Source organism: Rhinolophus ferrumequinum, chromosome 13 (assembly GCF_004115265.2).
Source record: "Rhinolophus ferrumequinum isolate MPI-CBG mRhiFer1 chromosome 13, mRhiFer1_v1.p, whole genome shotgun sequence".
NCBI lineage: Eukaryota > Metazoa > Chordata > Mammalia > Chiroptera > Rhinolophidae > Rhinolophus > Rhinolophus ferrumequinum.
In genome coordinates, this window is record NC_046296.1 from 64603603 (window position 1) to 64618249 (window position 14647).

General features: G+C 48.2%; 2 protein-coding genes across 2 annotated transcripts in view; one reads left to right on the top strand and one right to left on the bottom strand.

Moving 5' to 3' along the window:
* The first annotated feature begins 2360 nt into the window (after positions 1 to 2360).
* NTSR2 (neurotensin receptor 2) lies at positions 2361 to 5773 on the top strand. The gene is given in 5 exon segments (XM_033124446.1): positions 2361 to 2470; positions 4239 to 4290; positions 4293 to 4377; positions 4380 to 4720; positions 5768 to 5773. Coding segments are annotated over 5 exon segments (594 nt in total).
* A 2514-nt stretch (positions 5774 to 8287) lies between these two features.
* The window catches only part of GREB1 (growth regulating estrogen receptor binding 1), a 78370-nt gene continuing 72010 nt past the window's right edge, over positions 8288 to 14647 (bottom strand). Inside the window, exons 29-33 of the mRNA XM_033124235.1 lie at positions 14398 to 14616; positions 13269 to 13404; positions 10944 to 11144; positions 10368 to 10506; positions 8288 to 9271 (exon numbers count right to left, since the gene is read on the bottom strand). Of these exons, the coding sequence (XP_032980126.1) occupies positions 9108 to 9271; positions 10368 to 10506; positions 10944 to 11144; positions 13269 to 13404; positions 14398 to 14616 (859 nt within the window). The 3' untranslated portion in view covers positions 8288 to 9107. The remainder of the gene's footprint in view (positions 9272 to 10367; positions 10507 to 10943; positions 11145 to 13268; positions 13405 to 14397; positions 14617 to 14647) is intronic.

The following is a 14647-nucleotide window of genomic DNA, read 5'->3' on the forward strand; positions in this document are numbered from 1 at the left end:
GTTTTCACTACTTTCCACACACCAGGAAGCTAAGCATTTAAGCTGCATTCTGGCATATAATTTGCACAGCAACCCTATAAGGTTACAGATCAAAAATAGGCGCTTGAAGAACTGGCCCAACATGGGAAGTGGCAAAGCAGGGCCAGGCTGACTTCAAAAGCAGTGCTGGAAATCCAGCTCTAATCCTGCCAGGAGTCTGGGATCTCGGGGATTGATGGGTTGGGCTCAGAGGAGTTCAGGTTTTAGAGGGACCTGCAGCTGGATGGGAGGGAGGGCACTAACTGGGGCAGTTTCTGGGCGAGGCCAAGGGCAGAGGGCACACTGCAAGAGTGGGTGCAGAAGCTTCGATCTAGTTTGACAGGGACGAAGGGGGACAGCTTTGCGACCTCACCTGGGGAGAGAAAGGGCAGTACCCTGAGTGCATGACAGGGTAAGGAAAGGGCCTTAGAATACCGCAATCTGAGCATGTCGGTGGCAGAAGCTGAGGCCTGTAGAAGGAAGAAGGATTAGAGAGATGACAGTTGGAGGCAAAAGGGCAGCGGAATGATAGATAAGTCAGGCTTCCTGACTCAGCTCTTACCACAAAGACCTCCCTCCTCGCCCCCCAGCTCCTCCCTGCAACCTGTGACCCCATGACTGCCTCCAGGAGTCTCTCAACTCTACCCAGGTGGCTCTTTGAAGCACCCTTTCTGGTTCTCCAATCCCTCCCGAGCCAGGTCTTCTTCAGTTTTCCTGCAGGTTCCTCCTTCCTTCTGGAGGGGGCCCTGATCACAATCCACCTGCGGCTGCAGTTAGAGGCGAGTGCAAGAATACATAGAAAGGTGCCCTTTCTAATGCAATGGGTATAACTGCCCTCCCTTTACAGGTTCAGGGTGGTGGTGGGGGGATGTCAGTGGCTTCCCCAGGTGCTGCTACTGGTAAGGAGCAGAGAGGTACTCAATCCTAGGCGTCTGTGTCCCCAGGTCACTGTGCCACTATCCTGGCCACCCTGGTGCCCCTGCCTTCCTCACCCTGGAAAAGCACAGAGAGCGCTGGAAGGGACCAGTGTGCACAGCCTCAGAGATGGGTGCCCCCTAGCCCAGCCCAGGAAAAGCCCCCACAGTCTGAACGCCCCGAATTGTCCTGAGGCAGGGAGAAAAGAACAAGTTTAAGACACTTCTGCTGAGCTGGGTCACCACCACTCTTACTATTTTTAATTCATCCTGTCAAGATATTTTAAGAACCTCATGACTAACGAATGATAAGATTGTAATTAAACCCGGTCATGTGTAGCCTTTCGCCAGAAATCTGATGGAAGCACAGTGAGTGCCCAGGAGGTGGTGAACACTGCAGAGCCTCCTCTGGAATAACCGAGAGGAGGCGTGGTGCTCGGTGCTCAGAGCCCAGGCGGGTGGCTTCGCAGCCCTGATGGCAGCAGGTGTTGGAGACAGGGTGACCGGGCTGACAATGTCCTGCTGCTATGAAGGGCTGCAAAGAGCCAGCACTGGTTAAGCTGATGTGCCTGGAAAAGGGCCGTGAGCAATGACAGGGCTCCCAGAAGCTCTGTGTAATGGTTCAGTCTCGCAATCTGAGCCACGCAGGTCTGGGCACTTGGTCTGACTCTGCCCTTTAGAAGCTGATCTGACTCAGGGCAAGTCACTCAGTCTCTAGGAGCCTTCGTTTCCTTATCTGGGAAACACAGGGATAAAAATAGAGTCTGTCTGTCACCGTGTTGTTGCGGGGATACTTGAGGCCATGCAGTGAGAGCCCTTGACACAGCGCCTGGCACGGATTAGATCTTCACGAAGCGGCAGCAACTACGAATCCTCACAATAACGCTGAGGTAGGCATTAATAGCTCATTTCACAGACAAAGAAACAGCCTCTGTTTTATTTGGGATTTCCATCCACTGCAGGCTCTCTAACACTTCCTACAATAGGACTCCTGAGGACTTCCATCATTGCCCCATGGGACCAAAGAAAGGACCAAGTTGAATTTCCCCCCAAAAGCCTTCCCTTGAGTGACCCTGGCTGTCAACAATCTACAGGATGCCCTCTCTCCCAGGCTGCCAGCCCAGAGTCTGGGAGTCACCTGTGAACCCAAGAGCACTTACAATTTTCCCCTTTCTGAATCACAGTTCATGCTATAACCTTTCCCGGAACCCTTTTCCCCTCCTCTCTTCTCAAATGCATCTACTTTCTAGTCCCAGGTCAAACCTCCTTCCTCCACGGAGCCCTCCCTGATCTCTCCACCCCATAATGACTTTTCTATCCTTTGACCTTTGAGGGAAAGGACGAGGTTGGGACTGACATTTCTGAGTTCCTTCCATGTGCCAAGTGTTTTTCTTACACATATCCTAATTCTCAAGGTGAGGCATTACCATGTTCCAGAAGATGAAACAGGCTCCGAGAGGCTCACCTGGCCACGAAAGGTGGAGCTCAGAGAGTCCTCACTGCCGAACCCCTTACCTGACACTGAGTGTGCCAGGGAGGTGAGTTACCTGCGAGTTCATGCCTCATCACTCCAACCACCTTAGGGGCCCTCAGGACACAGTCCAGGCCTTACTCATCCTTAGCTCCAACATACCTCACACAGTAGGGAGGACACAGCATGGGGAAAACTCAAAAAAGATTCCTTTTTTGATTAATAAACTTTTGTGTGTGGGGGGGCAGGGACAGTTTAGGTTCACAGCAAAACTGAGCTGAAGGTACAGAGTTCCCATATACTCCCTGTTCATCCATGGACCACCTACCCCACTACCACAGCCCCCACCAGAGTGGTCCATTTGTCACAACTAATAAATCTACATGACACATTGTCACCCAAAGCCCATAGTTTACATTAAGGTTCATTCCTGGCGCTGTATATTCTATGGTTTGGACAAACGTGTAATGACACATATCCACCCTTAGAGTATCATACAGGCTAGTTTCACTGCCCTAAACATCCTCTGTGCTCACTTTGTCATCTGTCCCTCCCTCCATGTCTTTTCATAGCTGGACAGCTGATTTCTTTTTAGTACTGAATACGATTCCATTGTCTGGATGGGCCCCAGATGGTTTATCCATCATCCATTGAAGGACATCTTTGTTGCTTCCAAGTCTTGGCGATTCCGAATAGCCAAGATTATGAATACCTAAGTTTTCATCTCCTTTGGGTAAATATCACGGAGCATGGTTGCTGGATCATATATGATCAAGAGTATATTCAGTTTTGTTAAGAAACTGCCAAGCCACGTTCCACAGTGGCTACACCATTTTCCATTCCCACCAGCAATGACGTAGAGTTCCTGTGGCTGCATATCCTAGCCAGCATTTGGTGGTATCAGTGTTCTAGATTTTGGCCATTCTCGCTGTTCATATTGGCATTTTCCTGATGACATGATGTGAAGCATCTTTTCATAGTCTTATTTGCCATCTGTATATCTTCTTTGGTGAGACGTCTGTTAAGGTTTTTGGCCCACTGTTTAATTTGGGTCGTTGGTTTTCTTATTGTTGAGCTTTCAGAGTTCTGTGCGTTTTAGCTAACAGTCCTTTATCTCACACATACACTAGGTCAGTTAAGGTCCCAGTAGAAAGCAGATGGGACACTTCCTCCCACTGCTCCATGAGAATGACATCCTTAAAGGACTGGGGACGCATGATACCACGAGGGTGCAACCGCCAGTGACCAAGGACTTCCTTGAGGATATTAGTACAGCACTGAAACAGCCCTTACCGAGAAGAGCAAGAGCTGCAAAATGTTAATGAGCTGGCAAGTTCCTGAGCGTCTGTCTGGGACTGCACAGCAGCCCAGCCCAGGGGACATGCTATGCTGCGGGTCCCGAGCTTTCACACTGATTCACTCATTTATTCTTCACAAGACTCCACAATGTAAATAGTTTTTAAATGCAGAGATAGGTTGAGAGAGGTTAAAAAACATGCCCAAGGTCACACAGCTGGAAAGCGGGGGCGAGCGGCCCCACTCATGTCTATCAGGTAGGTCCCAAAGGAACACTTTACACCGAGCATGTGCTTCTCTGGGTGGAAATGAACGGAGAAATGTGAATGCAGCTAACAGTCTTCCACTTGCGGTCTCACGTTTGCTCAGGGGCACCCATCCGGGGGCTTGTCTTCCCATTCTAGAGGTTCCCAGAGAGGAGGGGGTGCTCCCTACCCAGGCAGCTCACCCAGTTTCCCTGCAGTATGAGGGAAGGAGCGCAGGCTGCAGAAAGGGGATGAAAAATCAGCATCCGGCAGCCCCCCGAGGCTCTGTCCCAGCCCCGTGGCTTTGCCTCGATCCCGGCTGGGTGTGGACATGCGCCTCTGGGCCAACGTGTCACATTCACCTCGCTCAGCTTCTCACTCCGCGCGGCTGCCGATGCGCTGTCCGCGCCCGTGGTGCTGAAGGCGCAGGCGGGGTCTCCGGGCGCCTGTGCTACCCCGTGCTCAGCCTGGCACTCTCGGCCCTGCTGCTGCGGCTGCTCAGCGTACCCATGGAGCTCTACAATTTCGTGTGGTTCCACTCCCGAGTCTCCGATGACCTGGGCGCCTCCTACTTCGTGCAGGAGCTGTGCGCCTATGCCACGGTGTTCAGCATATTCAGCCTGAACACTGAGCACTGCCTGGCCCTGCGTGCTCGCCACCTGTTGACACTGCACATGACCCGCCGCCTCCTGTCGCTTGCCTGGGCTGCCTCGCTTGGCCTTGGCCTCTCCCTGCCCATGGCCATCACCATGGGGCAGAAGAAGGAGCTGGAGGTGGTGGGAGGGGGAGCGGGAGCCTGCCGCGCATGCGTGCTCTGTGCTGTGACCTGCCCCACGCTCCAGGTTTTCATCCAGGGAAGCGGGAGGGGGCACAAACCGCCTAAGTTTTCACCCCTAATACTCGTGATCACTAGAAAGGTGGGTTTCATTGCCCCATTTTACAGAGGACTTGGGGAGAGACTTGGCCAAGGTGAAGCATTAAGAAAAGTCCATATTTGAATACAAAATTAACTCTGAAAGTCTATGCTCTTCCCACTCTTGCAGGAGCGGTCGACTAAATGTTACTAGGTATAAGAATTACCTGGGGAGCCTGTAAAAAATATGTAGTTCATGATGTGCCCCAGGCTTCTGTTTTGTTTTTTGTTTTTATCATCCAAACTAGTCATCTTTAGCCCCATAACTATCTAGACAGAACAACCGGTGTAATGGGATTTTGTGCAGATATAGAAGAGAGACCCGAACATTCAACATTAATGAGGGATTTCAGAAGAAATACATTTACCAACTGCAGCCTTAACAAAATATGGAAAAACGTAAATTTGAACCTAGTAAGAAAACATTTCATTTGCTTCAGAAATTGCTGCTCATGGTCCCTATAAAGAGAATTACTCAAAACCAACTAGGTAGGAGCCCCAGCTTTTAAAAATCCACTTCCTAGATTAGACATTTTTACAGGTTGTCAAATTCTTTACCAAAAACAAACAAAATCCCCAAAACCCACCAGCAGCAGAGCAGTAACCATACTAACGGAACTGGTCACACAGGGACTGCACACCGCAGGGACCCCCTGACAATAGCGGGAGCTGCTTCACCGACCATTACACCAGATGAATTAATCACGACCTCAGGCCTCAGCAGTCCAGTCTGCATACTGCCGGCCCCAGTACTGGCCCAAGCACATCAGGGCCACAGAGCAACATGGGACACTCTACCTCCCAGCATTCTTCACAACGGTTCTGAGCTGCAGCACAATTATATAGTGGGATAGTCAGTGCACTGTGGCTCCTGCCTCCGGCCTAACTGTACAGCTCCGGGCTGTACCAGGTGTGACCTTGGCAATGAACCAGCGACCACATGCTCAAAATGCCTACTAGCCAAGTCCCACCACTTCTCACAGACTGGGGTAGTGGCATCTAGGCTGCCCCTATTTTGGAGTTAGGCTTGGGGTGGGGGGAGTGTCAAGCAAGGTATGTGTTGTGACTTTGCTACCTGCATAGTTTGCTTTGTGTGGTGCAGAGTGACCAATGCAATGCAAATTATGAAATGTGTTAGGGGCAAGCTTCTGATCATATATGTAGTGAATTCTTTCAGTGTAATAGCATTATTCAATAGATAGTACATTAGAAAACATTTAACTTGCAACATAGAGCCTATGTTAACACAACAAAATAACCAGACTCAAATTAAGATCATTGTGGCCCACCTTTCTTTTAGTGTCGCATCAATGAGTTGATTCATTGTCTATATTAATCAGTGTTTTTTGACCAAGACTATTACTCATGGTTTTTGAATGGGATTTTGTGCAGATATAAAAGGCCTGAACATTCAATATTAATGAAGGATTTCAGAGAAATACACATACCAACCACAGCCTTAAAAAGAATATGGAAAAACGCATACTTAAACCCAAAAAAGAAAACATTCCAGTTCCTTCCAAATTGCTTACCATGGTCCCTATAAAGAGAATTACTCAGAACCAGCTAGGAAGGAAAGTACAAAAGCTGTATAGTTTTTCCAGAAACATTTTAAAACTCCAAAGATTAATTACTAACTTATGCACATATTTTTACCTTCAATTTCTGTCTTGACTGGTTTTAAAGTTACAATTTAGTAATAAGTATGCTGTCGTTGATAAAAACCTGTTTGGTTTTATCATAAACTGATTGTCATGAACAGTGTTTAATTTTTCTCCTGATGTTGCTGATTTATGAGCATGCATTAAGATGAAAAAAGCATGAATAACAACTCCTTAAAAAGGTACAGCACCCAATTTAGATATTTTGTACTGATTTTAAAATGCTATTAAAATGTTCAGTTTTCTGAAATGTTTGCAAAGGGAAGGAACCGACAAGAAAAACCCTACGACACATATATTTTGAGTTTTAAAAATTACATTTAAAAAACAAGGTATATACACTTGTTTCTCACAAGTCAAAAACTATCAAACAACACTGCAAGGCTTTAATGGAAAACAGCTGTCTCCTCCCCACTCTGATTTACATTCTCTAGTCTAGAGGCAACCAGCATCCACTCTTAAGTCTCGCTACTCTTTGCCTACTGAGGTGGGTGGAATACCGTGAGTGCGGCAGCAAGAGCTGGGAGGAATCAAACAGCCTCGCTGCTCCAAACTACTTCCCCTGTTGATCATCCTAACGAGAGTCCCAGGTCCCCTTCGGCTTGTTTGGCCACAACAAAGCTCAGAATACCTATAAAACCATCTTCCAGCGTGGCAGGCTTCTTTGCACATTTTCAGCTGCGGTTTCCTCCATTTCTAATTCTGTCTTTTTCTTTTTCAGAAATTCCTCCACATGTTAACATACCCCTACTTATATAGATTTATGTATTCTTATTTCCTTCCCCAAACTGTCTTTTCTGTCATGCCATCAGATTTAAAGCAGGTAGCCCCTGGAGATCACTGGCCATACTAGTTCCTCTCAAAATGATGCAATTAATACCCACCAAAGAAACAACAGATGCATTATAAGTTTTATTTATAAGGCTGGAGCAAATAAGAATATTAGTTTGTTCGTTTTTTAAGTTTAAATTAACTAATAAAATGGGGAGAACAGCACAGAAGCCTCCTATTTACAAAAGACAAATATAACTAAAGAAGGTAAGTTTTTATTCCCAATTGGAATAATGACATATACAAAGTGATCATTTTATAAACATTGATCTAAATCTTTTATACTCATGGACTTTTTTCCTTAGGGGAGAAAAGACTGACATTAATTCTTTGGCATCATCTTTTAAAATAATGTCTTCTTGGATTGTTTTCCATGAGAGTGCTTACAAGTGTCTAAGATGGATGTACAAGAATGCATTCTGATGATTCATTTGGGGGAGGGATAAGAATGCATTCTGATGATTCATTTTTGAGTATTGTTAAACTTTTCCTTTGGTTATAGGCCACTCCAAAAGCAGTACGGTGTGGAGGGAAGAGAGACTCTGGAGTCCAGAATCCAGTAGCTTGACTTGTGCTTCTTCTCCTTTCCGGCTCTGTCACCTTGGTGAGGTGCACTCTCTGCGTCTCAACCTTCTCATCTTTCAAATGAGAGAGAATTCCACCAGCCACACCAGCTGTTGGAAGCATTAAGACCATCTGTGAAAGCACCTGTTCCAGGGCCTGGCCTGTAGGTGGCGCTCTAAAATGCTGGTTTTAAAAAAAACATTCTGGCAGGCAAGTAAAAGTGTGAGCATCGGGAAACATCCCTGCTGTCTTCTCTTGTCTGTCCCCTTCCTCTGGTCAGGGACCAAGCATTCATAAGACAAGACAAAGTATTTAAGGAACTGAAAACTGAGCTTCAATAAATTACAGTCAGAAATCTAGTTCTTACCATCACTTGGGTTGTTTTTATTGTTTGTTTGTTTCAAGTAAGTCGTTTGATTCTCTTTCCTTTGTAAGGCAACTTCTGTTTCTCAAGGTCAACCTCTGTATTCTGAATTTCCTTCCTGAAACCCTTTTAGCTTTAAAGAAAGTTTCTTTTCATGTTTGCCCTTTCTAAGAGGTAGGGTATTTACCCTATACTATTTTAATAGAATTGTATTTGCTCTGAACTAAAACAATTTGTTTTACTTTATTAAAGTTGACACCTTTGGCCTAGCTTTTTAAAAAGCAAACTTGTAGGCAATTACATTAATTCTCATTCAATGACCCACTTAGTTTTTTCTTGTCTCCAGCCTTTCCAGTTAAACTCTTCTTTTGGAATATTGCTTTGTAGTCAGTAACAGGGAAACCTACACAGCTCAAATCATACCCATTTTCTGAAATACTGGTACCTCTACAAGATAATCCAAGAATGATCCTTTAGAATTAAGAGAAAAGTCAAGTTTGTCCATGGAAGCATATGGATGACATGACAGTAGGCAAACCTTTGTTCTTTATCAAATGGAGTTTGAGATAGCCCAGAGCAATATGAGATGGCCCACAGCTCGGGAGGCCTGGTTTCAAGTTCCTGCCCACCAGCCATTCATCCTCATCACTCTCGGTTAGTCTCAATCCATCTCTGGGCCTTAGTGCCCTGGTACACACGAGGGGGTTGCACAACAGACAGTCTCTGGGGCCTCACGGTTCAAACACCCCATGGTTCTAATTTTTCCTTTCGCCTCAACAGCATGAGGTTCTGAAGGCTCCCCTCTTCCCCAAAGCCTGCTGCTATCTCCCTCAGATGTGCCGTCCAGTCAGGAAAAAGAGTGGTCGGTCTTCCTTGGCATTGGCGGTCTGGAATTCATCGCGCAATCGGAACTGCCACTCATCTTCCAGCTCCAGGCGGACAACCGTCTGGCGGAGGGAGTTCCGGTCCTGACAGATCACACACAAGGTCGCACCTGCACAGACAATGGCGGAGGTGGGTGAAGAAAACAGGTGACTTTATCCAAAGGAAGCCTGCTGCCTGGATTCTACTTGCAATAATGAAATATGAAGCTGCTTGGAAGGGAAGGACCAGCTATCCAAGTGACCTCTGTGTCCTTTGGAATGCTTCATAATCTTAGCAAGACAGACACTGCAACTGTGATTGGCAGGTGAAACAACATGGAGACAGAAGAAATGCTGACTTACAAAGAAGTGGACAGAGGAGGAGAACTGGAGGGAGAGACTGGTCGGTCCCACTGCAAACCAAGCTTTCTCAGCTCCAGTGTGAGCGCCTGCCCAACTCCACCTCACAGCCTCCCCGCACCTTCTCCCACCCGAGCTGCCCACCCATCCAAGCCCAATGCAGCTCCCACTTCTCCCCATCTGCCCAGCCATCTGCCCTCCCTGCTCTCGGCTCCTAGCACAGCCAAGACATCATTCATGTGTGTTTATTCATTCATCCTGTCGGTCTACCTACCTTACTACCTACCTATGTACCTACATGTCCTATCCTCCCCTGACACAAAATGTTTCCCAAGGGTCAGAGTGAAGACCAACCAAGGAAAAGTGTGATCAGTGAGGGATCCCAGCTGGCTTTGAATAATGTTTTACGTCATAGAGAATGAATGTGTGTCATTCTGAACCACACTAGCATGATAACAGCCACGGAAGGAGAAAAAGGACGAGAATAAAAGAAGCACACAGTACTCCAAGATGGGGGGGAGATCTCATCTGCCAGGAGGAGGAAACATCTGAGGAGACCGGGGGCTGAGGTTCAGAATTGGGACGGAAAAGGAACATACGTGGGAATGTTGAAAATAGCTGCTATTTGCCTAAAAGAAAAGGCATGTGTCCTGTCTCTACTCGGACAGGTATGGGAGCTCAAGAGCCACCCTGAGATCCCATCCCAGCTGTCTCGTACTTTCCTGGATGGTTGGGGCAGTCACGTTCCCTCTCTGAGCCTCAGTTTACTGACTGGCAAATGAGAACTGGGACCAGAAGTCACATCCTCAGAGGTGCCAGGTGACAACATTCAAGTCAAGGTGCAGGGTTAAGAGGACGGGAAGTTACCTTTCAGAAAATGAAACTTTTTCAAAAAGCTAGCTCCCACGAAAGAGTCACAGAGGTAGAGCAGGAGTCCACTAAACATGAAGTCAGAGCAGCTGATGTTTAAAGAGTGGGGTCTGGAGCTCACATAACACACAGAAATCTGAAAAAGAAGGACGCCAAGAGAAAATATCGTTTTCCATGAAATACTCAGCAACATCATGCTAGGGCTTTCCAGCCAATGACCACTAACTGCTTGGTCCAGCTCCAAGTTTTGGGGGCCAGAAACAATCGTTTCGTGTGATTTGCAAATCTATGGCCTAAAAATCAACTCCAAGAGATTTACCCAGATTTATCCATTCGTGCATTCATTTGAGAATCAGAAATGTTTTGGCATCAGAATTGCGTCTGATTCCTAACTTACGACATTGGGGCAAATGATTTAAATTCTCTGCAGCCTTTATGTTATCAACTATAAAGTCAGGTAAATACCTGAGATGAAGCAGTGGAGTTATAATTCCAAGTCCTGAATTCTAGAGCATCTGTTGGAGGAATTTCTCTCAGATTTATGGACTCGACAGTGCCCCCTCTGAAAGTTACCTGGGATCCCAGGTTAAGGTAGCAGTCGACCAACAGAACAGGGTGGCCGTGATTCTTCAGGGAGAGCGGGAAGAAGTGGTGGCTGTGGTGCTGGAGAAACTTCTCCAGCAGGAGCTGTGCGGGGGCCGCGAGGAACGTGTGCTTGCTGTCCGGGGCGCAGATGTACTGGGCTGGCACGATGGTCACCGGGCTGTCAGACACCTGCATGGGGAATGATGAGTGTCAGCCGCCCCCAGCCACCCCGAGCAGAGAAGTCCTTCGCAAGGCTGCACGGGGCCGCAGGGTGGGTGGCCCCGTCACGGAACGCTGTCAGGGTAGTGCCGTGGGTTGAGAACACATATGCAACAGTAAAATTCTCTGTTAAGAAGAAACATTAGGTTTTATCAAAGTGGGATATGTGAAAACTGACCAATGTAATCAGTAAGAATTGTAGACATTGATCATTCCACGCAGAAAACTGGCTGCCTGGCCTAGAAAGAAACAAGAGAACCGATGAACCTTGGGAAGGCTTCCCCAAATCCAGAGATGTAGACCTCTCGGCATGGTCTGCGCCCACCTACCCCCCAGAGCCTATCTACCACCCGCCCCCCCCCTTCCTCTTGCCCTTCCTCTGCCCTTCCTCTTGACTGCCCACCGGAACCCATGGTCCCTGCCTCGGTCACTGCCATATTTTCCCTGCTGTAGCCAGGGAGACATAAGAAAACTAACAAAGAAAATTAATGAAATCCTCTGCTGGACACCCTTCTGCGATTTCTCACCCTTCCTAGAGAGAAGTCTAGAACGTCCCCATGGCTGTTAAGTTCCTGCCTACTTCTCCAGCTCATCTCTGCCACGACGCCTGCCTCCCCACACCTAGTCCTTTCCGCTGCCTCCTGCCACCTCCCCGCTCCTACCCCCTGGGCACTGTCACTCACTCCTTCCTGGGCCTGGGTACATCGCTCTTCTCATCCTCCAAGTGTCTGCTTTCATGTCACTTCCTCAGGGACACACACAGAACCCCACCTCTACTGCCTAAGGCACACGTATCGCCCATGGGGTCCTGATCACAATGGTGCTTCGTTAGATGTTTTTATCTAACATCTGCCTCAGCTGCCCGGCTATGCACTCCTGAGTGAAGGGACTCGGTGTGCAGTAAACATTTAATGAATAAAGAAACAAAAACAATTGAGTCCTTTTATTCAGATGAAAGATTATCAAACATTACTAGCTTTCCTATAATCAATATGCAATGAAACCTAAAGGAAAAAATAAGATTATGCTCACATGGGAATAAAGACAAAATACCTAAGAGTTAAAAAATGTTACTGAGGAAACTAAAAAAAAAACTTAGTTTTAAAAGTACATCAGGAAAAAAAAAAAAAAAGCACATCAGGCTCTTTGGTAGAAAAACTTACTATGCGGTAAAGCTCAGAATTCTCCCCAAATTAAGCTGTAAAGCTAACACAATTTCAACAAGAAATCTCAATGGAATGGGGCAGAGATGGGGGCGGAGTTAATTAAATGATTCCAAGTTCTTCTGGAAGTACAGACCTTTCACTTAAGCGTCTTGCTACCTTGCAAGAGCAATGAGAATGGACTTTCATTCCCAGAGAAAGCTTCACTCCCTGCAGATGGGAAAAGGCAGATGGGGTTGGAACTGGCATCTGAATTCAGACCGGGCCCAGCTCAGGGAGGGTAACCACCAAAAGAGTTAGCGGCGACCAGGAAGGACAGAGGCTGGAAGAAGCAGCTGGGATTAGAACTGGCTGATGTGATCAGGGAACGATTCGAGGCAGATGGAGGTGAAAAGCAGGGAATGGGGCTATAGCCCATGGATGGGAGAGACCTTCAGGCAGGGACCTACCAGCTCTGCATCACCTCCTGGAAGACTTGGAGCTCAGGGCTTGCTGTGACTTCACATCTGAAATTGCCCAGACCTGCGCAGCCAGCACCGGCACAATCGGAATGTCTCTCCCCACCCAGAGGCTGCCTCGTGGACAGACAGCACAGCTATCAAGCTAGTGCCATTCAGAAAGTACTTGGCCAGGAGCTGTGCCAGGGGCCCAGGGAAGAGCATGCACCACACCTACCCCCCAGAGCTCTGTCCAGCAGCAAAGTCAGACAGGTGAGCACTGAGCGCAGTGATGGAGATGGAGAGCACAGGCGGGCAAGGGTGCCCAGGAAGGTGGGTGGTGGATGTGCGCCGAGCAGACTCAACTGAAAACCTTTACTACCATGACCCAGAGGTCAAGCCCACACCCCTGACTCAAAGACAACCATGTGGCCTCCCCAGCAGCTCCCACCCTTGGTTTTCACACCACGCACAGCAGCCCAGCGGCGACCCACCTTGGACGTGATGTGGAAGGACCGGTGCCCGCCCACAGCAATCTGCTTCTTCATCACGCTGAAGCGGTTGAAGCGGCAGAGCAAGAGGCCAGCGCTCTGCACCCGCAGGTTGAAATCCACATCGTCACACAGGAACCTGCTCGGGACCAGAGGAGGGGCAGATGGCACGGGACGCAGCTCACGCCCCCACCAGCACCACACACGAGTGAGCGCCCCTGTACTGGGCGCTGAGGAGGGGCAGTTGGCTCGCTGCTGCCCCACACACCTTCCTGTAGGAAGGCACAGGGCCAAAGCAAACAAGGAGAACAGGAGAAGCTGTGCTGTGTCGGCAGCAGGGATGGCAGGGTAACCCTCAGGCGTAAACTACAGACGGACTGCCATCTGTTGACCATACGCTCCATGCCAGGCATGGCGCAGGGACTTTACAAACACCCTTTCATCTGTCTGTTAAAAAGAAAACAACACACCTGCCAGGGTAAAAAATTAGCCACTTTTGACAGCTAAGGAAAACAAGGCTCAGAGACGGTAAGTCACCTGCCTAGAGTGCAAAGCTGGTAAGTGGCAGAACCCAGATTCCTAGCAGGTAGGTGGGTCTGGCTCTGAAATCCACACTCCTACGTGTGCCATCTCAGGTGTCTGCCCACTGCCTGGCACACAGGGACACTCGATGAGCATTAATGATTGAGTGAACACTCCTGTGGCTCAGTGCGTAGAGAGTGACATATGGAAATTACTTTACAGTTTTCTTCAGTGTTAACGCTCCTAAAAAGCCATGTGTTCAGAAAGGGAGCCAAAAAAAGCAAGAGAAACACATAAATACAAAGTATAATGTAAGTCACTAAATAAAGTACCGTGTGAATTGATGAAAGAAGTTGAACAATCTTATGCAAATCTCCCTTCCAGAAAATTATACAAACACACACACACACACACACACACACACACACACACACACACACACGTGAGGGCTGAAAGCAGGGGCCAGGCCAACTCCCTGGGCAGGAAGCCTCTAGTTCCCTTGGCCCCGCAGGGCAGAGGAGCAGCAGTTACTCGCCAGGCCTACGGCTGCCCCTCGCGGGGGCGCTGGGCCGCGGGCTGTGCCGACAGCCACAGTGGGGCTGGAGCTCACCGGTTCTGGTTGTACTGCACATTCTGGGTCAGGTCCACATTCAGGACGATGAAGTCGTGCACGTGGCAGCGGGAGAAGGGCTCGCGCACCTCACCACTCCCGGTCTTGCTGGACCACTTCCGCATGCCGATCAGGGCATAGTGGGTGATATTAGGGGATGCCTCGATGTGCTGCATGATGTACTTCAAAGAGACGTTCCTTTCTGACCAGGAAAATTCTCTGTGTGAAGGAGGGAGATTGACATCTCTAG